The 25,299-nt window shown below is 45.5% G+C and overlaps 1 protein-coding gene across 1 annotated transcript in view; it reads right to left on the reverse strand.

Moving 5' to 3' along the window:
* The window catches only part of RASGRF2 (Ras protein specific guanine nucleotide releasing factor 2), a 100,401-nt gene extending 80,483 nt beyond the window's left edge, over nt 1–19,918 (reverse strand). The window contains exon 1 of the mRNA XM_077790451.1: nt 19,533–19,918. Within this exon, the coding sequence (XP_077646577.1) occupies nt 19,533–19,817 (285 nt within the window). The 5' untranslated portion in view covers nt 19,818–19,918. The remainder of the gene's footprint in view (nt 1–19,532) is intronic.
* Nucleotides 19,919–25,299: the final 5,381 nt, after the last annotated feature.

Here is a 25,299-nt window from a genome sequence, read left to right on the forward strand (position 1 = left end):
ACATTTCAAGTTACCAGGGAAACCCATATCTTGTAAATATTTATATCAGATAAATCTTTAAATTTCCACAAGTGCTGGTCTGTGCCATTGCTCCAGCTAAATGACTACCGCTGAAAGGTGACAAACTGAAGAGCAACTTGCTCACAATTCCTCTGAAGCACACAGCAGTGCAGTGATAATGTCATTCAGCTAAAGGGGCTGTGCAGCAGAGTCCCAGTAAAACCAGCTGCAGGCGATTCTGCAGCCTGACAAAGTGACAGATGTCCCAGTATGGTTTGGGGCCCGTGTACAGGAAAAACACCGTGTCCTGCTAAGAAGGTCAGCCATCCAAATACAGCTATTTACACTGCTGGGCGGAGAGCTGGGATGAAGATTTGCAGTGTGCTTCTGTCAACCACTCATCCAACAGCACCGGAATAATTAAGGAGAGTGGGTGTTTAACTCCCAGCAATGCGTCCTCTGATTTAGCTGGCTGATTTAGGACCACCATGCTGAAACCTTATAATCACCAAAATAAATGCAAAGCTCCACCTAAACACAGAGAACTCTCTGGGGCCTTCAGGTCTGACTCTGATGTCACTGAGGTTAAAAATCTCCAATCTGCATCACCCACCATTCCCAGCACTTTCCCTCCTGCACTACCTCCCAGACAAGTTTCTAGGCACTGAAAATACACCACAATTTCCTCACAGAGCTTGCTGGTTCTTTTTGCTCAGCCCTTGCTGTGCTACAGCCCCACTGCTCGCTGAGTTCTCGCTGTGCAGGTGTGAGGAGCAGCAGGTCACATCACCTGCTCACCTGCAAAACCTCAGCAGAGATAAACAAAACCTACCAGCCACTATTTGTTCAGTACAAAGAAGAGAAAACATGTTATTACAAAGTACTGAAATTTTTACCTATTACCTCTGAAAGAAAAGAAACCACAAGGCATAAACCAGAAACAAACACAGATCAACAAGCATGTTATCATTATGATGCAGGTACCTTAGGAATAGAAAATTTGCATTTTCTGTCTGCTATCCTAATTCTCTTCCATCCTTGAATATTAAAGAAAATAAATACTACATGCTACATATCAGGCAGACTCATAAAACACATCAAAGATTTGGAAAAATAATAATTAGTATCTCTTTTTGAAGATTTTTATAGGGCAAAAAATAATAGGAATTTATTTTTAATGTAATTTGGGAACTTCCTACAGTTCAAGAAAACAAAAGACTGCTCCTGGGCCACGGGCACAGTTTGTAATGCTGATGGGGCAAAACCTTCTCTCCCCACCTTCATACCAAAGCCAGGGTGGAGAAGAGCTCGTTTCAGGTGAGCAGAGCATAAAATTCTTACAGCAATTAACTGAAGCAGCAACAAAAACAATCTGGTCCTGAGGTACACCATATATACCAATACTGATCCTAAACTGTCTTATACTGAGAGCTGAGCCACCACAGCTGTGCTTTGCCCAGGTTCCTCACTATTCACCCCAGAAGGGACCTTGCTGCTCCCGTGCTGAGGTGCACGAGTGACCTTCACACAGCTCAGCGTGGGGATCAGAGCTGCAGTGACACAGGAAAGGGTTTTCCAGTCGTTCCTGCAATTCAGATACACTCCTAAAGAGCTGCTCCTTGCCATTTTCCTCCTCAGACCTTGCCCAGTGCTTTTTTTCTTGCATCCCTACCCACCAACCTCAGCAGTCGCCAGCACTTTGAGGGATCACTCCATGCTATTGATGGCTTTTTGGGCTACCTAAAAACAGGGGCCAAAGTTAAGAGAATAAAACGCATTTCTATTTATTGAAGGGCCTTCAGGTACATTTTGGGCAGGCAAAGCCCCCCCCAGGGGCTGCACCCAAAAATGAGATGCATGTCACGGGTTTTCACACTTTTATAAGTTTGGCCCATTTGCACACTGGGGGTTGATTTAACAATTACACCTTCAGCTAATGAAGGCATTTACCCCAAGTTTCTCCCCATAAGTCACTTTTATTTTCATTTCTGGGCCCTGAGGCAGTGAGGTGTCCTTGATTGCCAGGCCTGGAGAGGAATTGCTGTGTCTGCCCAAAATGGGACAGCAGCAGCTGGCACTGGATATGAAATTCAGAGTTATACACTAAAGAACTGCAGGATCACAAAATCATGAAAATTATAAAAGATAAATCCGAAGGCACCACTATCACAAAGAAACACCTTTTGGTTTTTGATCAGCACCTCAGTGTCGTGCACCTCAGAGCTCAGAGCAAGGACAGGACACACTGTGGTGATCACACACCTAGGCAGGGCAGACTGGTCTCTTTAATTACCTTATTCCATTATTTTTCCACGTGTGCCCCTCCTTTTCCCTGCCTTAGGCTCCACCTGGAGTCATCCATAGCAAGTCCTGTGTGGCCCCAAAAGCTCTTCCCTGCTTCCCATAACCAGTGCCCTGTTCCCAGGCACCATGCTCAGCCTCCAGGTGACCTCAAGACTTCTGCTGATTCTAGTTCAGGTGGCAATCCAGTCAAAGAAATCTCTGGATTTTGTGTGACTAACTGCCTGGCAAGTCATTCACTGCCCATTTGTACTTGCTTACTTTCACTGTAAGTGGCCATTCCAAATATTTCAAGTTTTTAAGGCGTATAACAAAACTTGGCAGAAGTCCAATGTGAATATTTCCTCAACCACAAAAGAAAGCTCTCACTGCTAAATAGGAAGGCTGCTACGATATAGTTATATTTTTTAAGTAAAAGAAAGGCTAAATGTATCATACACGTACCCAGAGAAAGTGTTTTTCCTCAAAAATTATTGTCCTCTTTTGTTGTGAAATTATTGTGTATGTTTAAGGCATGTCGTGGGACAATAACTGCTTATTAAACCAGCATATTTCCATCACGTACAATGTCTCCAATTCATGTAATTCCCTGGAAAACTCTACCCAACCATCAGCTGCTGAGCCCAGGAGAGAGTGGAGATCAAACTCTTGGTGTGTGGTGGCGAAGCTGCTTTGACATAATCCACACTCCATCTGCTGCAGGAGCCAGGCTGGAACCATCCCACATTAATTACATAACAATTATGAATGGCAGGTAATTAATGACTTACAGCTTAGGGCTGACACTCCAGGTGCCTGTGCCACCTCTGCAGAGGTTTTCTCGTGCTCTCAGGGGTGCTCTGTGCCCCACCACACCAACCCACAGCCCTCAGCCAGGCCGGGCTGCCTTGCCTGGGGCTCTGCAAGCACAGCTGAGCTTTTCTGGCCTCAAAAAATGAGGTATTTTTGGCCTCACTCATCTCTCAGGACAGGCCATCAGGCAGCAAGCATCATCTGCTGACAAAAAGCTGCCACGCACGGCATCGCTACGGGAGCACTGCAATCCCTTTTTCTTTTATTCGACCAAAAAGTGCCCTAAATGAAAGGTCTGCAGCCACACACACAAGTGCTCAGAGGCTCTCAAACAAATTGCAGGCTCAAACCTCTGTCCTGCACACCAGCACTGCCCCGAGGGAACAGCCAGGGCTCACACTCGGCTGAGAGAAGGCAGCAGAGTTCCGTGTACAAAGGCAGGGGTGCAGCCCTGGAGCACAGCAGCTCAGAAGAAACAAATCAGGATTTTGGTGCTCATGGTGAAATGCTGAGCCAGGCAGCAGTGCTGGGGTTGCCAGAGACCTCCTGTTCTGCAGCCTGCAGAACAGCTCAGAGCACACTCCTGGCACCAGCCTCCAGATCTGAGTGTGGGTGTCCACTGGGAGACCAGTTGTAGTGCTAGTTTTCAATAGGTTATTTTTATCTTTTTTTAATAGATTAGATGTCACTGTATGCTTAAAACAAAGATATTATTCCTGCTGGTTGACAACTAATCCTGGAACACCAGAAATTCTGGCCAGCTGGTGATGTGGCTAACTCTACAGGAGATGTGCAAGCATTATTTTTAAATCACAGCCTGTGGCAGGGACATGGAAATTACAAAAAAATTTAAAAAACACAGGGCAACACTAAGTGTGATGGGTGCCAAGTACAGTAGGAAAGAATAATTCCTGCCACATTTGGAGGACCTTGATGATAGGAGTTATGTAGGCACACCTCAAAAAGTACATTTAACTAAGTATGTTTAGGAAGTACATTTCAGGACCTGCTCTTCCAGGTGAAGAGAGAGGGTTAAATGGGCTTACTTTGGAAACCTAACTTTAAAATTTTCCAAGGCTTTGGGATACTCTGCCACACTATCCAAGTTAATAAATTTAATATTTACTAACACATTTTTTTGTAATATTTAATAACACTAAAAATGCCATTTTTAGAACACTTATGTTTGCCTACAGACCCCAGCACATTCCAGCTCCAGAAACAACCCACAGCAAGCATCAGCAAACCAAGCCAAACATGAAGCCAATGTTCCTTATCCAGAACTCAAGAAAATAATCCAACATAAGTTTTCAAAGCAAATATTTCAAGTGCTATGCCTAGGGATATCCGATGGATGGATGGATGGATGGATGATGGATGGATGGATGGATGGATGGATGGATGGATAGATGGATGGATGATGGATGAATGGATGGATGGATGGATGATGGATGGATGGATGGATGAATGGATGATGGATGATGGATGGATGGATGGATGATGGATGATGGATGGATGGATGGATGGATGGATGGATGGATGGATGGATGGATGGATGATGGATGGATGGATGATGGATGGATGGATGGATGGATGATGGATAGATGGATGGATGGATGATGGATGGATGGATGATGGATGGATGGATGGATGGATGGATGGATGGATGGATGGATGGATGATGGATGGATGATGGATGGATGATGGATGGATGGATGGATGGATGGATGGATGGATGGATGGATGATGGATGGATGATGGATGGATGGATGGATGGATGATGGATGGATGGATCGATGGATGGATGGATGGATGGATCGATGGATGGATGGATGATGGATGGATGGATGGATGGATGGATGGATGGATGGATGATGGATGGATGGATGGATGGATGGATGGATGATGGATGGATGGATGGATGGATGGATGGATGGATGGATGGATGATGGATGGATGTGCTATACCCTGTGGCACAGAGAGGATTGCTGCCCAGGTGGTTTTGGTGACAGCAGCCCTGTGTCAGCAGCAGGACTGAGCTCATGGGTGCCCCAGGGACATCACAGCATCACAGGGTGGCCCAGTGTGATCCACACACAAACCCACTCATTGCATGGAGCTCACAGCCACCAAGATTTCCTCTCTCACAGCTCCAGGAACACCCAATACCAGCTGCATAATTAAAACCTTCAGCTACTCCTGCCTGTGAAGGAGGACTGTATTGAGGCAGGGAGAGACCAAAGATTTCCAGCACATCCACTTGACAGAGGACAAGGGGCATGGAAGGAAAGCAGGAGAAGTATAGAGACTGTTTGAACTGAGACTGTTTGTTGGTAGAGAAGCATATTGTAGCCTACTGACAGTTGTTGCCATAAGAATTTATTCCATGAGATAGGTCTTGTTCAATATAAACACTGTCCACAACCAAGCTTGCCCTCACTAATGATGTGACTTTCTAATATCTCAGTAAACTAGTTGTTGCCCTTCAAGTCCTCACTTAAAAAAAAATAAAATTAAAAAATTTTCCCAAGAAACAATGTTATGACATACTCTATTGTGCCACATTGTGATCCCAACATTGAAAACAAGACAGGGTGCCAACAATTCCAGGCTGAAACTTTCCATAATTTTACCTTAGCAGCCTTGTGCTTGTCTCAAATAGCTCATGGAAAGTGCTGGTACTCTAAGCACATTTAACACACTCCAGTTTCCAAATAACAACTAGAAATGAACATATACTGACATTTTCATTACATGAGTAATCTACAATAGAAGCTGCAGATTATACATTAAATACATGCAGAACTGGATACTACTATTGATATAAGTATTACTTAGTAATAATTAATTTGATGGGTTCATGATTCAGGAGGTTTTAAGAGGGCAAAGGGGGTAGCCTGAATCTAGTAAGTGTTTTTAATCAAATGAGTCAATCACATTTGAATACTGTTCTTTGGAAGCCCTCAAAACTCCCTTTCAAATATGTTTTCCATTAATTATCCACACTTCCCTCAGCACTCCACCCCACTCATATCCTTCCTGACCTGGATGACTTAAAAATAACCTTGAATCAAGAAAGAACATCAGGAAATATAAATGGAAATGGCAGCTGATCAACCCTTAATAAAAGGTACATGGTATTAAAGCAGATCAGGCACCTGGTCCCACTTGATATATTTAGAAAAGTCTACTGAAGTCACTTAGATTAAATAATCCATCGCTGTGAAATTACATCAGGTAAAGGACAGATATGTAATTTACATCTATGATGTAAGAAACACCATTTATATACTTTATGAAAGTAAGTGGAGTAGGAATAAACAAATCTTCACAATACTGGGCTGTGCTAGGGGGTGTCCCAGCTTTACAGGTGATGCACCTTCAGTACCAGGTAGAGATTCCCCAGATATGCCCCAGGTGGGAGAGGTTAAATAAAAGCCCACCTGGGTGAACAGCAGGGACAAGGAAAGGGTAAGGGAAAAATAGGAGAAAATGGGTAAGGAAGTGACACACACTGGAGCCAAGGTGAGTGCTGGCAGTGTCTGAACATCGTGAAGCTGAACAACACATCCCCTCTGTGCTTCCACCTCTGCAGTAACACAGCCCAAAGAATTTACTTTACATTCCCCAGGGCACCAGAACTCTGTATTTTTTAAAATATTGTTACTGCTCAGCACAAGGAGAATACAAAAGGAAGAAAACCACTGAATTACAGATATATTCCAAGTAACTCAAGACAAGGAAAAAAGGCTTCAGATTGAGTTAGCAGCAGTTATATCACATTCTGTTCATTTGTGCATAAAAGTTTAAAGTTAAGTTTATTCTAGTTGCACAACTTTTTCCTGCTGCAATTTAAACGTGAGCCAAGCCAGAATGACTACTACTTCAAATTTAAATCAGATGGGAAGTGATTAAAAAAGAAAAAAACCTCTTTTACTCCCCCCAGCAAAAAAAAAAGTGAAACAGAAAATACATACATGCCACATACATGGTGCACTAAGACGTGCATTAAAGGAAAAAAAAGCATGTTCAAAGCAAAGAAGGACAGAGTTTTCATATTTTTATTTTGTAATAAACTCATAGGAATTCTGATTTTTTTTTGTTATGGTTCTGAGCCAATAGTAAATATCTTCCAGAAAGAAGACGAGACTGATCACTGTACAGCAACTTGAAACAATGTCCTGGCATATATATTTCTTTTCACACGTGATTCCACTTCCTGACAACAAGCAGAGAGGAAAATTTAAGAAAGCAGAGTGGGAAGCCTTGCTGATTTTCCTTACCAAAAAAAAAAAAAAAAATTCCTACTATCTGGGCCAGCAGTCCCATCTTAGAACTAAATGTCCTGGGTGAAGGTTCAATATCATCTTTCACTGTCCTGGTCATTCTGAGAGGTTTAACCTGGCCATCCTTGGAGATGTGGGGGATGATATCTGGGAGATATCTCGGAGAAATCTGAGAGATATCTGGGAGATATCTGCTCCCTCCCAGTCCTCAGGAACCTCTCCCAGCCACCATGACTACTCCACACTTCTCAAGGTTCACTCAAGCAAAACGTCTGGGTGCCACTGGACTGCTCTAGGATCACTGAAGAAATATGAATGGATTCAAAGTCAAACAGGTTTGCGTTCCTGAGTCACTCAAGAATTTAGAAAATTCTGATTTTTTTTATTACACCACGGTAACTTATAGGAAAAAACCTGTCTGTTTTTACTGCATGTAAATGCCAAATGCTGACATTATTGTAAGGTGGGAAAGAATAAATATCAAAACTTGTTAGCAAAGATGAAAAACACAATTCAAAAAGATGAGGTGCCTTACACTGCTCAGAATAAGAGGATTTGGTTGCTTACACTTCTCCAGCCACCCTAAAAACAGCAGCAGAAAGTCAGGATTTCTCAGCCAGGAGAGCAGGAGATGCTCACAGCAAGAAATAAAGTGTGGCTGCCCTGGAAGCTGCTGAAGGAGCTGCACAAGCAGGACACAAAGAGTTGGAGAACCCATGGAAAGGACACAAATGATGAACAAAGCCCTGCACAGGTTCTTGCTCTGCTCACAGCTGGAGTCCCTTTGTGTCCCACTCCTGGTGAGAGCAGCACAGGGACTGACCCAGGGCTCCCAGCACTGCTCACAGGGCAGCCTGCAAGCACCACATCAACATCTGTGGGGCAGAAACCTGGCCAGCAATATGCACCAAAAGCAGTTTGAAGTTTACATGAGGCAAAACAAATGCTGGAGGGAAAGGGTCAAAGAGGGGAACACCACAAAGAGGGAGAAAATGTGTGAACAAACACTTGATATTACCCTGCCAAGGAATGTCAATTATTAAAAAACTCATACATTCACCCTTCTAATCCAAGTGGTATTAAGGAGATCTGCTGCAATTACAAGTAATTGACTCACAAAATAAATATTAGGAATTAAAAACCCTTACAAATTTCAGCCAAGTGTATCAAACCCCAACTGCCTTGGAACAACTGAGATCAGCCGGAGCAGGGAAAGCCTCTTGCCTGGAAGAACAAACCTGCGAGGGGCACCCAACAGGTCCCAGAGGAAAATGAAGCCATGAATTGGAGGAGGAACAGCCCAGACACTGGACAGGGGACGTGGCACTCCTCAGGTGTGTGCAGAAACCTGCAGGTGACACCTCGTGGGAGCCACTCCTGTGCCACCCGTGCAGCACAGGCGTCCACCTGGAAACTGCAGGGATAAACAAACACCCCCGTGCAGGGGAATGCAGCAGATGGGATGGAATTCCACATCTCAGGCTGGTTTGTGCCTGCAGAAGTTCCAGCAGAGAAACTGATTCACCAGGAGGCCACAGGGTCAGAGGGGCTCAAGAGGCAAGTAAGTCAGGACACAGCCCAGATAAGCTTCCTTCTGCCCTGATCACCCAGGTAATGAACACACGTCAGATACACATTCAAACACCCTCAGAAAATGTGAAAGTAAATGCAAAAAATCAAAGACATTTGCAGAAAGTCAGTGATTCTTAGGAAAGTGCTAGGAAGGTACTTTACTTTTCCCCCGTCCTTTTCATGGGAGGTAAATATATCTATTTGTTTCACACAGAACCACCTGGCATCCCTCTGAGTTTATCAGGTTGATGTTTTTTCGGTTACTAAAAACAGAGGCAAGAAAAAGTTCAGAGAATAAAACCCAGTTATATTTATTGAAGGGAATTCAGGTTCATTTCGGGCAGGCAAAGTCCCCCCAGGGACTTTCACCCAAAATGAACCACGAGTCATGAGTTTTCATAATTTTATAAGTTTGGTCCATTTGAATAGTGGGGGTTGATTTAACAATTACAGCTTCAGCTAATGAAGTAATTTACCCCAAGTTTCTCCCCATAAGTCACTTTTATTTTCATTTCTGGGTCCTGGGGCAGTGAGGTGTCCTTGATTGCCAGGCCTGGAGAGGAATTGCTGTGTCTGCCCAAAACGGGACAGCAGCAGCTGGCACTGAATGTGAAGCTTAGGGTTATACACTAAAGAACTGCAGGATCACAAATACATGAGAAATATAAAAGTTCATATCCTAAGGCACGAGGTGCCTCGCTCCCTTTGCTGGCCCACGGCCACAGGGATGCAGAGCAGCACCCAGGTGAGATCCTGTGTGTGCAAACAATTCCAGCATCATCCAGGGGTGCAGACAGAGCTCTGGCAGGTGTGAGAAACAGCTACCCACTTTTCATAAATTTAGAAAGGTTTATTAAACCTTATCAAAAACACAACAGAAGACTGAAGAGAGAAAATGTTACGGCGCCAGGAGCAGAGGATTTTCCCCACCATGTGCTCATCCACACAATGGAGGTTTCAGCTTTTAACCCTTTTGCCCCTCCCAAAGTTCTGTCCACCACTCCTCCTTCACTGCCCAGGGGTGGGGGGCTCTTCCTTAAATCCTGACTGGAGGTCAGATGTCACCACAGTGACAAACCCACCCTCCCAAACCTCCCAAACCCAGGCCAGCCCCTGATAACACAAGGGGGTAAGACATAACTATGAATCTATTAAACTTTCTTTAACCTGTATAGAGGATATCTGCCTGTTAATTTCCTCTGCACAGGTGATATTTTTCTGTTAATTGTGCGAGTCAGCCATGGCATCACTGATCCATCACAGGTCACTGCTGGAAGCACTGGGCATCAGCGAGCCCGGGGCCAGGAGGTGATGCTCCTGTGGAATTCCCACCTGCAGCAGGCAGCAAGGACACGAGCAAAGCCCCCACTCAGGGCCTGCAAGCTCGCACCCAGCACAGCAGGAGAGCTGCACCCAAAAAAAATTGGTTGGTCCCACAACCGAAGCCGTGGGTAAAAAGCTCCACTTCTAAAAAGTTTGGTTTGTTTTTTTTTTCTCTGTCAGTTTCATGTTCAGTTTGGGGGTTTTAGTGGGTTGTTTCTCTGGTTTTGTTTATGTTTTGGGTTTTTTGTTTGTTTGTTTTTTGGTTTGTTTTTTTTTTTTTTTTTAGTTTTTGGCTTTATTGCAAAGGCAGGTAGAGGAGCACTGTGCTGGAGGCTGCCTGGTGCAGTGTGCATTCATCCCCAGGTGTGCAAGCACAGTGGCTGCAGCCCTTTTTGGGAGCCCTCTCCTCTCAGCAGACCCTGGCCCAGCCACCACACACAGGTGAGACCTGTTGTGATGCACATCTCCTGCACACTGAGCAGCAGAGCTCAGAAATTCTTACCCCACGTCCTGTGACGCCTCTCATTGCATCATTCTTCACTCCCCTACAATTAATACATTTATTTTCACAACAGCCAGTGGGGTGAGAAGGAATTACTGCAACAATGGTCAGCACAAACCCCAGCAAGTCTGATGCTACTCAGTTTGGATGCCTGGGGAGATACAGCCACTGATCTTTGGCGTTTAAGTGGCACTTTATATTTTAACCATTACATTCACAGGGAATGTTTCACCTCCCAGCATGCCTCCCTCCCGAGCCAAGCTGGGTCCCCAAAACAAGGATTAATTGCCATTATTAATCACAACCACAATTCCTTCCTGAGTACTTTACAAGAAAGGAGGCCCTGCTGTTTCTCTCAGCCATCGTGTACTTGTTGGGCCAAGAAAGCACAACTGCAAGACCCCAGTGACACAAAACCAACATAAAAATCTGGAAAATCTCACACAGGGCTCAGTTCCACCCCAGGAGCCCTCCCCTGCCTGCTGCTCCTGACCCAGCTCTCAGAACAGGACACAACGCTTCAGAAATCAAATGCAATTGGTGATCAATTGGTTATCAGCCCCTGCATGGATCACCCCAGGCCACCAGCACTGCTGCTGCCTTCAGCTGCACAAACACCTGCACGGCACAGCTGGAACTGCACTGGTGTCCCTGCTGCACTCCTCCCTCACTGCTTTTCCACCATTCCCTCAAGACTGCTTTGCAGCCCACACGAATCTAGTTCTCCCCAACAGATTTATTAGGAGGAAGCATTTTTAATAGTTGACTGGAATTGTTCTGTGAGCACCAAGTTGAAGAGAACATGACTAGTGCAAAAGAAGGTTGCAATTTTCTTGTCATGCCTGATCCTCCATGAATGCACAGGGTTAAAAATAAATTCTGGCTCCATTCTGGAGGGCATCAGAGACATCCTGTCAAAGGTGTTGAACATGATCCCCACAATTCCAGAGAAGAAAATTAAATCTTTGGCATTTGCTGAAGGAGGAGAAACAACCTGTGTAAGTCAGAGGAAGTAAAGGGAAATTAGAAAGGAACAGAAAATCTGGCCACCTGCAGCCATCCTGAATTTCCAACAGGTGAGGGCCCAGCATAGTCCTGAGACATCAGAGTGTTATGAATAACAAATATTTCACATTTATGTATTGGCTTTTGCAAGTTATAATTGATCACCAATATTCTGACATAGTACTACTTGTAATTCCTTTTAACTGCTTTTTGGTATATATGTATATAAATCAAGGTAAATTAAGAGAAATATATCTAATCTGTCAGCTTATTTATACACTGTATAGTTACACTGTATAGCTTGCAGAAATAGTAGTGTGATAAATATATATTACATCTTAGGCCTTAGCATAATACTGAAATAGACACACTATGTAAGGTTAAAATGCTTTTATTGGTGTAAGTAACTCAAACAAGAGTGTGACATAGCTATGTTATTTCTCACATTTGTAGACTACATTATCTGAGTGATGACATTGCAGTGACAAAAACCAGGACACAAAGGGAAAAATTTACTACCCACCCTCCAGTTATCAAGCAGTGTCAAGACAACACAATGGAGCCTCGAGAAGAAATAAAATATATTGATTTAATCTACAGGATGGCATGCAGACAAGTCAAAGGCTAAAACCAAGCAAAAGAAATTCCTGGAACATCTAAACTCATGGAAATGTTTGAATATGCATAGCTCTCATTAATATGCATTTAACCACTGTAATGAAAAGTACATCGGGAAATTGTTTTAAGCTAATGGTGTGCTTCTGGCATTTTGGCAAGGCACCCCAGCACTGGATAGTGTCCCTTTTATCCCTTACTAAACTTTGATTAAATTTTTTTTTGAACAGTGAAACTTGTTTTTCATAAAAGAGACAGCACCAGTAGTGTGGTGGTTTAGGCTCCAGCACAGGAAATGTCAGAGCAGAGACAAACACCAGTTTGGGATGGGGGGACCACCAGCCTCTCCCACTTTGGTATTCCTTCAATCCCCAGAACTGGCCCCGCTGGCCAGGGACCCAGCTCAGCTGGGGCTCCCAAAATCCTGCCACAGCCCCTGTCCCCCACCTCTGCACAGGTGCAGACATCTACAGAGAGCCAAAATTTACTCACAGAACGCCAAAGAGAGGCACAGCATCTTAAAAGTGCAGTATAGTGAACTAAATGCAATGAATTACAGCAATTCAATGAGCTCACTGAGTCTGAAAGATTGCAAAGGGCACGCTGCAGTGCAGTGGAAATCTTGCAGTAATTCAAGAACTTGAATCACACTAGTTCAAGCCTGCAGAATAATTAATCAGATAATTTCTGTTACTCAGACATTATATCACACTCAAAAATCTCAGAAGGCAAAAAATGGACAAAAGTCACCAGTTCCACAGCACCATGAGCAAAAAGGAGATAATATAATTCCAGATTTTTTTCAATAGTTACAGCATTTACCTCTTAAAATGCAACAGGTTTTTTTTTGTTTTTTTTTAAATTTGTAGTGGAGCTGATGGGATCTACCACTAAAAAAAAAAAAAAAAAAACAAAAAAAACTTGCAGAAGTAAAATTAAAAATTGTAATAGAGCTCAGTTCACAATTGACAGTTTATAACACTTCCTAAAAAAAACTCAGTTGGTTCTGAGCTCATGGCAAGCACCAAAGGAAACTGAAATGGCTGGACTGACTTGGGGAAGCCTCTGCTTCTATAAATACTGATCCTGTAGCTCAAACAGAAAACCTTGCAGGATTGGTAAATCAAAAAAAAAAAATTTTTTTTGCTAGCTCAATTGGAAGCATATGTTCCTACACATTTAGTGCAGAGGCACAGTGTTTAAAAAAACCATCCCTCAATGAGGAACGACTGGTAGACAGAAATAACTGGGAAGAGGTGCTCCCCAAAATCTCATGTTCCTGCAGGGACAGGGACAGGCAGCTGCTGACCCACAGCCCCACCAACACCAGCACTGCTCTCGACCCTGACAAACCCTGCCCAAAAAAACAGTGGGAAAAAAAATCGAGCTTAAAAGTTAAATCAAGGTAAATTAAGATTAATGAAGTACAGTTATTCAGTAAATTAGGGACTAAGTTGCTATTTCTGTGCTCAGAATTTGCTTTCTATAGATCTCCTGGTACATTTGAGGAACTAAACAGATACGGCCAAATTGATGCAGCTCCATCAATAAAGGAGACAAAATGAAATGAGCAGCAGCACTGGCTGTAAGGCAGGTGGAAGAACGAAATTCCTGTTAAACTGTTAGAGTGCTTTATCTGAAATTCATATTTGAGTGTTCTCATCCCCACCACGAGCTGCCCTGCAGGAGCTTCTGGTCCCCTGGCATGTTTGAGGCTGGGCTGTGGCCAGCAGATCTCATTCTTACAAGGAAGAGACTGAGTGACATTTTCAGTCTTCAGGCTCTGGGATTTTGCATTTCCAAGTGAGGTCTACCCTGTGCTTCCAGTCACTGACATTTCACCTGTTGGCCAAAAGCATTTCCCAGCAACTCCACAAACAAGCCCTTGCCAAATGTCATTTGTCTTGGGATCTAATTATCATCCAATAACTTAATTACAGGTTATGCACTTCTGTTAGAGCACATTGCAATATTTCAGGATCTTACAATGCCTCGCAGGGAAAAGCTGGGGACCTCAGCCCATGTTTTCTATCCAATAAAACTTTGCCTCACCAAAATCTGATCTCATTACTCTCAGTCCTTTTAATTACTCACTGACATTCAGGTGGGGTCTCTTGTTGCCTTTCACCCTCAAGGGTGACCAAAAGTCAAGAACAGAAAACAAAATGGACCCAGCTCAGATTCCTGACCAAAACCACTTGATGTGCAAAGGTTTATAAAGGTTGCCAAATGTTAATAATAAACTATTAAATGTCATCAATGTTCTCCAAGCTATGTCTGTGCAGATTCAAGTAACCTTTGAGGAGGCATGTCAAAAAAAAAAACAAAACAAAAAACCATGCCTACCTTAACTCAATTATCAGCTGTGTAGGTTCCCCACACATGCACAGTTACAAACCCTTTTGGTAACATGACAGAACACATATACCTTTTCAAGAGTTAGGAGGAAACACCTAAATTTTGGCAAAACTGCAAATAAATATGGTTGTGAGATTTTCCTCTCCTTCTCCTTATTCACAAACTGTACTCACTGCTGAGCAAACACAAAACATTTATCAAAGAGCAGAGCTCAGACCCTGGTTAGATCCCAGCAGGGTTTTTACTTGTTTGTTTGGTTGATGGCTTGGGTCGGGTTCTTGTTTGTTTGTTTGTTTGGGAGTTTTATTAATTTCTGTATTTATTTCCCACCTGTTGCCTTAAGTCACAGGGGACGCTGTAAATTCACTTTTTATTTCTCCACAACCCCTTGGTGCAGCTTGCAAGAAGCACAGTGGCAGGGACTCGTGTTCTGCTGCCCCCAACACAGAGCAGAGGATCTCAAATATTTGGGGAATGTGCCCAGAGCTCTGATGTGCCATGAGAGTGACTGAGGGACAGCAGGGGACAGGGACAGCCAAGAGCAGGTTACCCCAAAGCTGTTTTCACACAAGAACCCTTCAGACACTCTCCCATGAGAAGATCTTACTAAAACCTTAACCCCAAGAGCACTAATAGCCATCTTTTTTAATTAACTCTTTCTGTTGAGGGTAATCCATTAAAACCACAAAACTTTAGAGAAAACAGAAGCACAACACATCTTTATTTCCTCTCAGATGATGAGGAGAAAAATTAATCTATTATTTCTTAATTTCTCCTGAAAATTTTTTAAATGTGGTGGTGTCTGGCCTACCTTTCACTGGAACATCACGGGGAACTCCCTGTCCACATGCAAGCAGTGACATTTATGGACAATACTAATCCTGAAGGCGCCAAAAAAACCCCAAAACTCCTCAGCCATCTACAACATTAAACATGGACAGGATGCTGAGCAACTCGGGGGGAGTTGCCCAGAAAAACTGAGTAACTTTTAATTAATTTCATCTTCATTAAAAAATGCCCTTTAAGTGCTGTTCCTTGGTTAAACATAATTAAAGACGCTGAAGGTACAGCAAAAGCTGGTGGTGGCATGTGCCAAGCAATAAGTGTAAAACAGAGAGGATCCACAAAATCTCTGTGTCCTCCACAAAACCAGAGCTGCAGCAGGCAGAAAAAAAATTCAAATGATTGGATTCTGTTAATCTGTGGGAACACAGACCTAATACTGCATTTAATTTTGCTAAGTGGGAGGAAGATTATTGCAGGCAAGATACAAAGAATATCTCTGCTCCAATCATGCAACATTTACAACCTTAAATACTCTGAGACAGTTATTAATAACAGTATCAGAACATTTCCATGTATTCAATGCACAGTTATGAAAGAAACTAAACACACAGGCCTCCTCCCAATGCGGACAATAATAATAATGTTAATATTTACATTCCTCTAATCACTTGTTTCCAGTAGTATTTTAAAAAGCAGCTGTGAACTTGCTGGATAACAAGTGCCAGCCTTCTGTGAAGCGCTGCAAAAAGTATGATTTGGGGCATTTTGTTTTACTTTTGAAAGAGACTAACCCCTCACTAAGACAGAGCCAGCCATTCCAGAGTTTCTGAAAGAAAAGCTGAAATGGATTCTCATCAAGACTCTCAGTGCCACAGTGAAGGACTTGTTGGGGCTGCACTTGTTTACAACCCTCAATTCCCCCAGGAAGAAGCAGTTTAACTAAAATCAGAATTTATCTGCATGTGGTATTCGCATCTCCTAATTTGCTGATTCAAAACTCAGCCCCTTCTACCTTGTTATTCTTTCAATAAATCTATGTCTTCTTTTTTTTTGCCTGAAATGTAAAATCAGAGTGTAGAGCAACACCTCTTTGGTGTTTATGAAAACTCTTCCAAAATGTGAGGGAGATCAAAACACTTTTATTTAAAAACAAGAATTCCCTCTGCAGATCATTTAGTATATGCAGCATACTCAATTTGATCACACATTTCCAGAATATCAGTTGATTCACTCTTTATGCAGTCATTATTAAGACAGGTTCTGTACATTTAACAGATTTTTATTTGAAGCAAATATCCCTCTGAAGGAAATAAAAATAGTAATATAGTAATGGAAAAGGCAAAACAAGTGCATTCTGCCATTGCAATTGTTTCTCAAGCCCTTAATGCTGCAAAACCAGAATAAATCTTATGGAGGCATTTGGCATCTTCCTCAGAGTGGTGGCTCCTGTCACACCTTAACGTCCCCAGCAGCCCCAGCAGGGTGGAACGTGTCACTGTCCAGCACCGGGGCTGGCTGGGAGCTGGGCACCACACCTGGACACATCTGGCGGCCAAAATTCTGTGTCCTGTGCAGGACAGCGCAGCCCAGCCCTCGTCCCACCCAGCTCTGACAATTTACAGAGTTTCACGTGGCACATGACCTGACAATCCATGCCCAAACAACTGAAAACCAACATTGAGAGGATCTGCAAGATATGGGAAACAAAATCTATTTGTCCTCCAAGCATTTTCCATAATTTTTATTATGTAACTTGGAGAAAATGCATTGCTTTTTCAAATACCACTCAAGATATGCTGATGAAGCTCTCTCACGTGATTAGTTCCTCTTTCTCTCCCTCATTTGTGTAATTCTAGAGCACATATCACTCTAATATCTGAGTTAGTCAGGTAAATCAAACCCAGACTAAAGGAGAAAAGTTTTGTCTTTTGTCCCTGTTTTGCAGAAGAGAGATTCTCTTCCTTTTTTTTTTTTTCCATTCCATTAATACATTTGTGTGGTGAAATCAAAGCAAATTAAATCTATGCAGTATTTTTTCACTGCCAGGAGTTAGCATGTGCAATATCGACTTTTCATTATCATCTGATTAAAGTTTGCCTGCCTGTGTTAATAAACTGAAGGTTCATGGCTTATTGCTTTACACCTTTCGGAATGTGAGCACATTTTCTAAATGAAAGAGACTGCTTAATTTTCAAATCTTTTTCTTTTTCATTCTTGCCTTGGATCAGTTTTGGCCACTGAGGGAATTTCCTGTACACCTCAGCAAAGATTTGTGTCTGTGTGGGTATATACAAACAAGGGTGCACTTCAATGATTAAACATCTGCAAAAGCTACTAACACTCAAAAGCTTTGAATAAAGCTTGGGATCAAGCAAAAGGTGAAGAAAAAAGGATATTTCCTGACGATTTGTCTTGAAAATTGAAACGAGCATCCCATGAAAAAAAAAAAAAAAGCATTCTTCTGCCTCTTTAATAGCAGTCTGCTATTCTTGAAAGCACCAACATAGTTGATGTCTGAAGCAATAAAAGCTCAGCTTCCTGCCCTGTAATTATTACTAGATGTAATTATGAACAACTCATTCATCACTGTAAAAGCACAACTTAAGGCTCCCGGAGAACAGACATGGAAGGGATTTGTTTTCAGGCAGTTCTCTCAGTCAAGCTGTAATTTAACAACGCCGCTGATAAACAAGCGTAGTAAGCCAATGTAAAGAAGGCAGGGCAACATCCATGTTTAATATCATCTGGGGATCCTCCAGTGCTCGGCTTATAACGCTACAAAAACATGCCTCAAAGCAATAAGCAAGAATTGGAGGGTGAATATGACATAAGTACAACCATCCCAGCTCCCCAAAGTTTGCTCACTTAGCCATGAAACAGCCGGAGGCTGCCTGAGCACACCAGGTTTATTTATAGGTGCGGGGGAAAGGCACAAATATAAGACGAGGCTCTGAGCTCTCCTTGCAAAGTTACCACTCCAGGACAGCTCAGAGATGTGCTGGGTTTCAGGACACGGCTGAGGTCTGTGTCACTTTCTCAGCAGCGTGAGGAAACACCTGCAGCCGCCCAAACTTCCCCAAACCAGCCCGGCACCCGCCGGCTGCTGCCGCGCAGCGAGGGAGGCACCCGGGCACGCCAGGACCGGGCTGGAACACATTTCAGACGAGATCGAGAATTCAGATGAGGCAGCAGGAGGTGTGTGGGCAAGACACCCGATCTCTATCCACGCCGAGCAGCCACGGCGTCCTTTCCGTGCGGTTATGTAATGCACGGGAGTATTTAACCACTCGCTGCTCTGACACACGCGTGTCGCACAGATCAGCCTGGGCAGGATCAGCCGGGGCCGGCGGGGCAGGAGGAGGGCAGGAATTGGGCATTTCAGGGGGAAGGAACCCCAGCCGAGCCCCCGCGGCCCCCGGTCCCCGGCAGCCGGGCCAGACCCGGCTCGGGCGCCGTGCCACATCCCCAGCCCGGCCTCGCCACACCTGCGTGGCACGGAACCCTCGCTCTCCCGTGGGATGTGGCCGGCTGCGATCAGGGCTCGGGCTCGCCCGGGCCGCCCAGCCACCCGCTCGGCTGCCGCACGCGTCCCCAGGGAGACCGAGAGCCTGTTTTCCCCGCAGAGCATCTCCGGGAGAGGCAACAGCCCCGCAGGGAAGGGCTCAGCGCCTCCTCCCCGTGCTGCTCTGGGACTTTGTCCCCCCGCCGCCTCGCCGCGCTGAGTTTGCTGAGAAATGCACCGCTGCACGGCAGAAGCGCATCGAGACACCGAACACCTGCTCCGCGAGAGGAAACTCGGCGTGCCGCCAGCGGGGCTGGAAGCAGGAGGGCCGGGAGGCACGAAGAGCCGCCAGCGGGGACTCGAGGACCCCCGGCTCCCCCGGCTGCGGAGCGGCCCCGGGCCGCAGGAGCTCCCGGCGGGGCCGGGGGCTCGGGGGGCGGCCCGAGGGCCCCGCTGTCCCTCCCGCTGCCCCCCGGCCGCGGGGCGGTACCTGCTTGTCCAGCGCGGCATCCTTGGCGCTGCCCGCCGCGCATCCCTTGGGAGCGGCCACCCGCTCGCAGTTGCAGCCCTCCAGCATGTACATGCCGGCGGGGCGGGCGCTCTGCTCGCCCTCGAAGTAGAAGAGCACGTTTTGGTAGAGGGCGAACCACTTCTCGTGCCAGCGGTTGGTCTCCGCCGTCTTCTTGCTGAGGTAGCCGCGCTTGGTGCCCTCCTTGCGGGCCAGCAGCGCCAGGTACAGGGCGTGCCCCTCGTTGTACCGCACGCTCTTCTGCATCGTGCCCCGAGCCCGCGGCCGCGGCAGCCTCGCCGGGCGCTCACGGAGCAATTCATGGGCTCCGGCACGCACCGACGGGGCGGCCCCGGCCCCGCGCCCCGCCCGAGTGTCCCCGGCCCCCGCCCCGCCCCGCCCCGCGCCGCCTCCCACCGCCCCAGGCACCGCCGGCGAGCGGCCCCCGGCCGCTGACGTGGGGGATCAGCCGTAAATCCGCTTTGGAGAGCGATTTAAAGAGCAAAGTCGCCGCCGCCGCAGCGCCCGGGTCCCTGCCCCCCGCCACCCTTCCCCCCATCCCCGCATCCCTCCGCTCTCCATCCCCCATCCCTCCATCCCCCCATCCCTCCATCCCTCCATCCCTCCATCCCCCCATCCCTCCATCCCTCCATCCCCCATCCCTCCATCACTCCATCCCTCCATCCCTCCATCCCCCCATCCCTCCATCCCTCCACCCCTCCATCCCTCCATTCCTCCATCCTCCATCCCTCCATCCCTGCATCCCTCCATCCCTCCATCCCTCCATCCCCGCATTCCTCCATCCCTCCATCCCTCCATTCCCCCATCCCTCCATCCCTCCATCCCTCCATCCCTCCATCCCCCATCCCTCCATCCCCCCATCTCTCCATCTCTCCATCCCCCATCCCTCCATCCCTCCATCCCCCCATTTTTCCATCCCTCCATCCCCCCATCTCTCCATCTCTCCATCCCCCATCCCTCCGGGATGTGGAGCGGGGGTCCCCGCGGGCAGCGCAGCGCTCGCCGGGCCGGGCCGGGACCCGCAGGGTGATTTGGGGCTGCCCCGTGGTTTCTCGATAGTTTCCGCCTTTTCCATTCTTGGAGCGAAAATCTTGGAAAGCGGCAGGGCCGGGCGAGCGCGGCCGCCGGAGCCGGCTTTAACTTCGCTCCCGAGCTGTGGCGGAAGAATTAAAGCAAAAGGCAGCAGGGAAACCCGAGAGGAACGCCAGAAACCTGTCGCTTTTAACCCGAAATTCACGCGCACAGAGGCGCGGGGCAGCGCTCCGGGTGTCCCCGCGGGGGAAGCCCAGCCCGGCCGCCCTTGGGCTCCGCGGAGCGCGCAGAGAGCGCCCGGCGCGGGATGCGGGATGCGGGATGCGGGATGCGGGATGCGGGCTGCGGGATGCGGGATGCGGGGGCTCGCCCTGTGAACGGGACCTTTCACAGAGCCCAGCTGGCGGCTGCGGAGAGGGCGGCTCGCACACACAGAGAGCAAAATCTCCGGGTGTGCTCCCAGCCCGGCACAGTGGTGCCCCTGCACCTTCATTATTGCCAATAAACTTTGGCCAGGGAGCTGGCGTCCAGAATTGTTTTACATACAACATAGCAGTGTGGAAATTTCTACCCACTGACAGCACGCTGCACCTTTAATTCAGAGGCTTAAACTTCCTCTTAGGGTTCTTTCAGGAAAAGCCTTGGAACTCTTTCATTTGAAAAGGTATTTTGCATATGTAGCTTTCACTCTCTTTTGCTCTACCGTGTCTCATGAGTAAAAAATAAAAAGGGAATAGAAATGTGGAAGTTACAATATTCAGTAATGCTGTACAATGCACAGAATTAGTTAGAAAATATTTTCTGTGTGATCTGTGTCAGCACCTGTGGTTTTGTGTATTATTTGCAGGAACTACGGGCCCGTGCAGGGTTGCAAGGCAGACAATTCTGTATTAGAAAAACACCAACAGATACACAAACCCTGCTGGAATTGGCTTCGTTTGCCCTGCGCCTTCACACGGTGAAATCTGAGCGCGGCACATCAAGGCCGGGCAAGCCCAGGCTTCGGGCAGCGCCTGGAACGTGTGACCGGACTCGTGTCCATCCAGCCGGGCACTCACCGCCCCTGGGGATGGCTCCTCACCTCCTCCGGGCTCCTCGCAGCCCGTGCTGAAGCTCCTGTGTAAATTCCACGGAATAACGCGACCCTGGGTGGGAGCAGCCAAACCAGGAGAGCAGCAAGCTGCCACTCAGGGCAGCCTGCAGGCATCTGACACTCAGTGAGGAGCTGGAGCTTTCCAGAGCAAGCACGTCGTACATCACGATGAAATCCTACAGCAAGAACCCATCTTTGCCAAGATAAAGTTGCAGGCTTTTGTCCCAGCTGACGTAATTTGTACTTTAATAAAGCTTTTGCACAAATCACGAATGATCACACATCATCTGTTCCACCAGGTCACCTGAGACACATAGGAAAAATAAATGACAGGAGTTACATTTTATTTAGAAAGAAAGAAAAAAAGAGAGGGTTTTCTTTGACTACATCATTTTCTCCTAGACATGCAGGCACTTTTCCTCAGCTGAAAAAATTGAATATGTCATTGCACAGCAATCTGTAGGAACTAAAAGGAGTCTAATATGCCTGGTCACTGCAGTGAATGCTCTTTGTGTAACCGTCACTTTGTCCTTTATTGTTCAAGTATAATTTAGTTCTCTCCATTATATTATCTTTCATTATATTATCTTTATTACTTATCACTGATCATTCTCGTACAAGGACAACCTACTTTTCTTACTTTAAATGTTTACAATGTATATATGAATGCATATACTATCTAATACATCCAAATGTGTCCATGTATCTATATGGGATTATTTTTTAAAATTCTTCATTATCAACATTAAAGAAGGGCTTGTTTGTGCTTTTAAAAGAAGGAATTCTAGGCCAAATTCATATGTATGAACACGATCAAGTTATATGTGCAAACAGATGTAAAGAAATCCGTGGATGTAATTTATTCCATAGGGCTCTGAGGAAAAGAACATACAGACAAGCACACTGCTTTCCTTTATTTTATATCCTAATCTTCATTTTATTGTATTTTAATTCCAGAGGATCCATTTATAAAAACACATTCCCAAGTGTTGCCAGGATAGGCTCGGAGGGCCTTGCTGTAGAACTGTAGGGGAAAGTTGTGTATCAGCAGAGATAATTTGACCCAATTAGCCTCCTTTTAACCTGAAATTTCCTCTGGGAACTAGTCCAGTGCAAGGTGCTCAAAGATGTCATAAGCAGGGAAATACAGAGTGTTGTGTTCCACAGCAGTGGAATTGCTGAGTCCCATATCCAGGAGTGACCCTGGGAATTTGGGGGGCAGGGCAGTGAGTTGTCAATCCTCTGGGTGACCAACACCAAAAAAAAAAAAAAACCTAGAAAATCTAGTTTAAAAATCATGAAAAATTTAGGCCTCTATCCTGAAAAACACTTTGGAAAAAGTACTGTTAATCTAAACATAATAAAAACTGACTAAAGCAATGGAGGAAAAGCTGTTTTTATGTCTGGTTTTGAATATACATGCTGTATTTTTAATGTGTTTATTTGTCACTAAATCACTATTTGCATTTTCATATCAAGGTAATCAATCAAATTCAAAACAATTTAGTAAAGCTGTTGAAGAAGTGCTGCATAACTTCTGGAGAAAAAAATCCATTTTCACCGAGAATGCACCTCTGTGTCTCCTCTTGCAGATTGTTTGAGACCAGAACTGATCCGGTCTCTTCTCTGTGACTTTATTCACTTTTGCTGATCTAATTGTTTGCTGTTCAAGGCACAGAGTATAACCTGGCTACTTGAAAGGTATTTGCAATATTCAGCTAAGATTCAGTTATCTGATAAAGCAGGAAAATTGTGAAATACACACTGTACATCACTGCCATTCTAAGTCTTGGATATCTTGCAAACAACTTTGGGTTTACTACAGCTGATGACGTCCTTTGAGATTTACTATTCCTGTTTTGTGGAGACATTTTTGGGGGGAATTTTCTCGTTAAATCACTTTTAAGTCACTGTGTATGCCACAGTGGTAATTCTTTCCTGATGGGTTTACTTGTGGCTGCTCAGTGGTGTGAGAGGTGGTGACACAATGGTCCATGAGATTCCCTCCTTCAGGAATCCCAGCCTGAAACTCAGTGGGAGCTCCAGCAGAAGGCAGACAACTGCAAATCACCTGTTATGTAGGTAAGGATATCATCATCATCACCATTGTCATCATCGTCATCATTTTCTATGATCACGCCTTAACCTCTTAGTGCAAAATGTTTCAGAACCACAGGAAGTCATCCAAGCCAGAAAGCATTTAAAATAAGCACAAGATCAGATCCCTAGAGGCAAAAAAGAAGTACAAGGACTAGGTGCTGCCTTTTGTGTCAGGCAGCATCCTCAGGACACAGCTGGCATACCTGCTGCTGGTATTTTGGGAGAAGAATAGCTAAATGAGGTTATAGAGCAGCTTTTGAAAGAAACAGTTTGGTGTGTCTGCAGAGGTCGTTGGTGAGTTCTTGCCTGTGGTCAAGGACAGCATGAGAAAGTACAAAGCAAGTTGAAAAGCAAGTAGAAAAATAAATGCAATGCAGAAGGTGTCTCACAGTCAGGCTGGAGAAAATCAAAAGCAGAAGTAAAAAAAAAAAAAAAAAAAAAAGAAAGAAAAGAAAAGCTGGAATCAAGGGACTCAATTAAACTGGAGAAATATCACTAGTAAGGCAGGAGGCAAAGGCAGTGGGCTGAGGAAGAGTTCAGCCTGGCTGGCAGAGTGAGGGTGATGAGAGCACGGTGGGCAGGAGCAGAGGGAAACCTGCGAGCTGTGGGGCTGGAGGAGGCAGAACCAGGGCAGGGCAGGGGGGAGCAGGGCAGGGAATCATGGAGAAATCAAAGCAGCAGCAGCAGGAGAGTCCTGGATGCTTGGCATGGCTGGACCAGGGGTAAAGAAGAGCTGGAAATACTCAGAGAGGTGCTGGGGGTGAGAGCAGGACTCTGAGCAGGACGAGAAGAGGCAAAGCGAGGAGGAGGTGGGCAGCAAACAGGGGAGAAAGAGGAGGGTCGTGTAGGGTCAGTGCAGTACATGAAGGGAAGGGATAAGGTCAAGGGTAAGGCTGGGAAGGAAAGTGGCATTTCAAATGTGGAAATGCTGATAGTCCAAATCAGCACTGAAATCACGTGGGGAAGAAAAGACAGCAGCTTTTCTCCTTAAGCCTGTTTTCAGCTGGTTCCTTTTCAGCAGAGGTTTGCCAGCTGGGATTAAAAGGGAAGAGCCAGGATTCAGCTTGTTGACCAGACATGTTAATTAAAAGTTACAGGACTATTTTATTTAATACAGATGCAACAAGCATTAGCTAAGCACTAAATGCAAAACATAGTGACAACAATGCTTCAAAACTTTATTCACATGACTAAAATTTTGATATGGAGACACACACTACTCGCTTGTTGGAATTATGAGCGCCAGAGCTGAGCCCTGAATTTGAAAGTGAGCACAGATCACTCCCTTTTCCCCTGCTCTGGGAGCTGTGCAATGAGAATTTCACAGACCCTGTGATTAGTGTGGCCATAAGAAGGGTATTTGTCCTACAGCTCACAAATTGCTAAAGCATGAAACTGTCTCGACGTTCTGGAGAGATATCTCAAGTTAGTGCTCTCAGTGTTCCAAAGGCTTTGGCATGTCCCAACACAGATTTCATAATGTTCTCCAAATGTGAGTCGGGA

This window comes from Lonchura striata, chromosome Z, assembly GCF_046129695.1.
Source record: "Lonchura striata isolate bLonStr1 chromosome Z, bLonStr1.mat, whole genome shotgun sequence".
In the NCBI taxonomy this organism is placed as follows: Eukaryota; Metazoa; Chordata; class Aves; order Passeriformes; family Estrildidae; genus Lonchura; species Lonchura striata.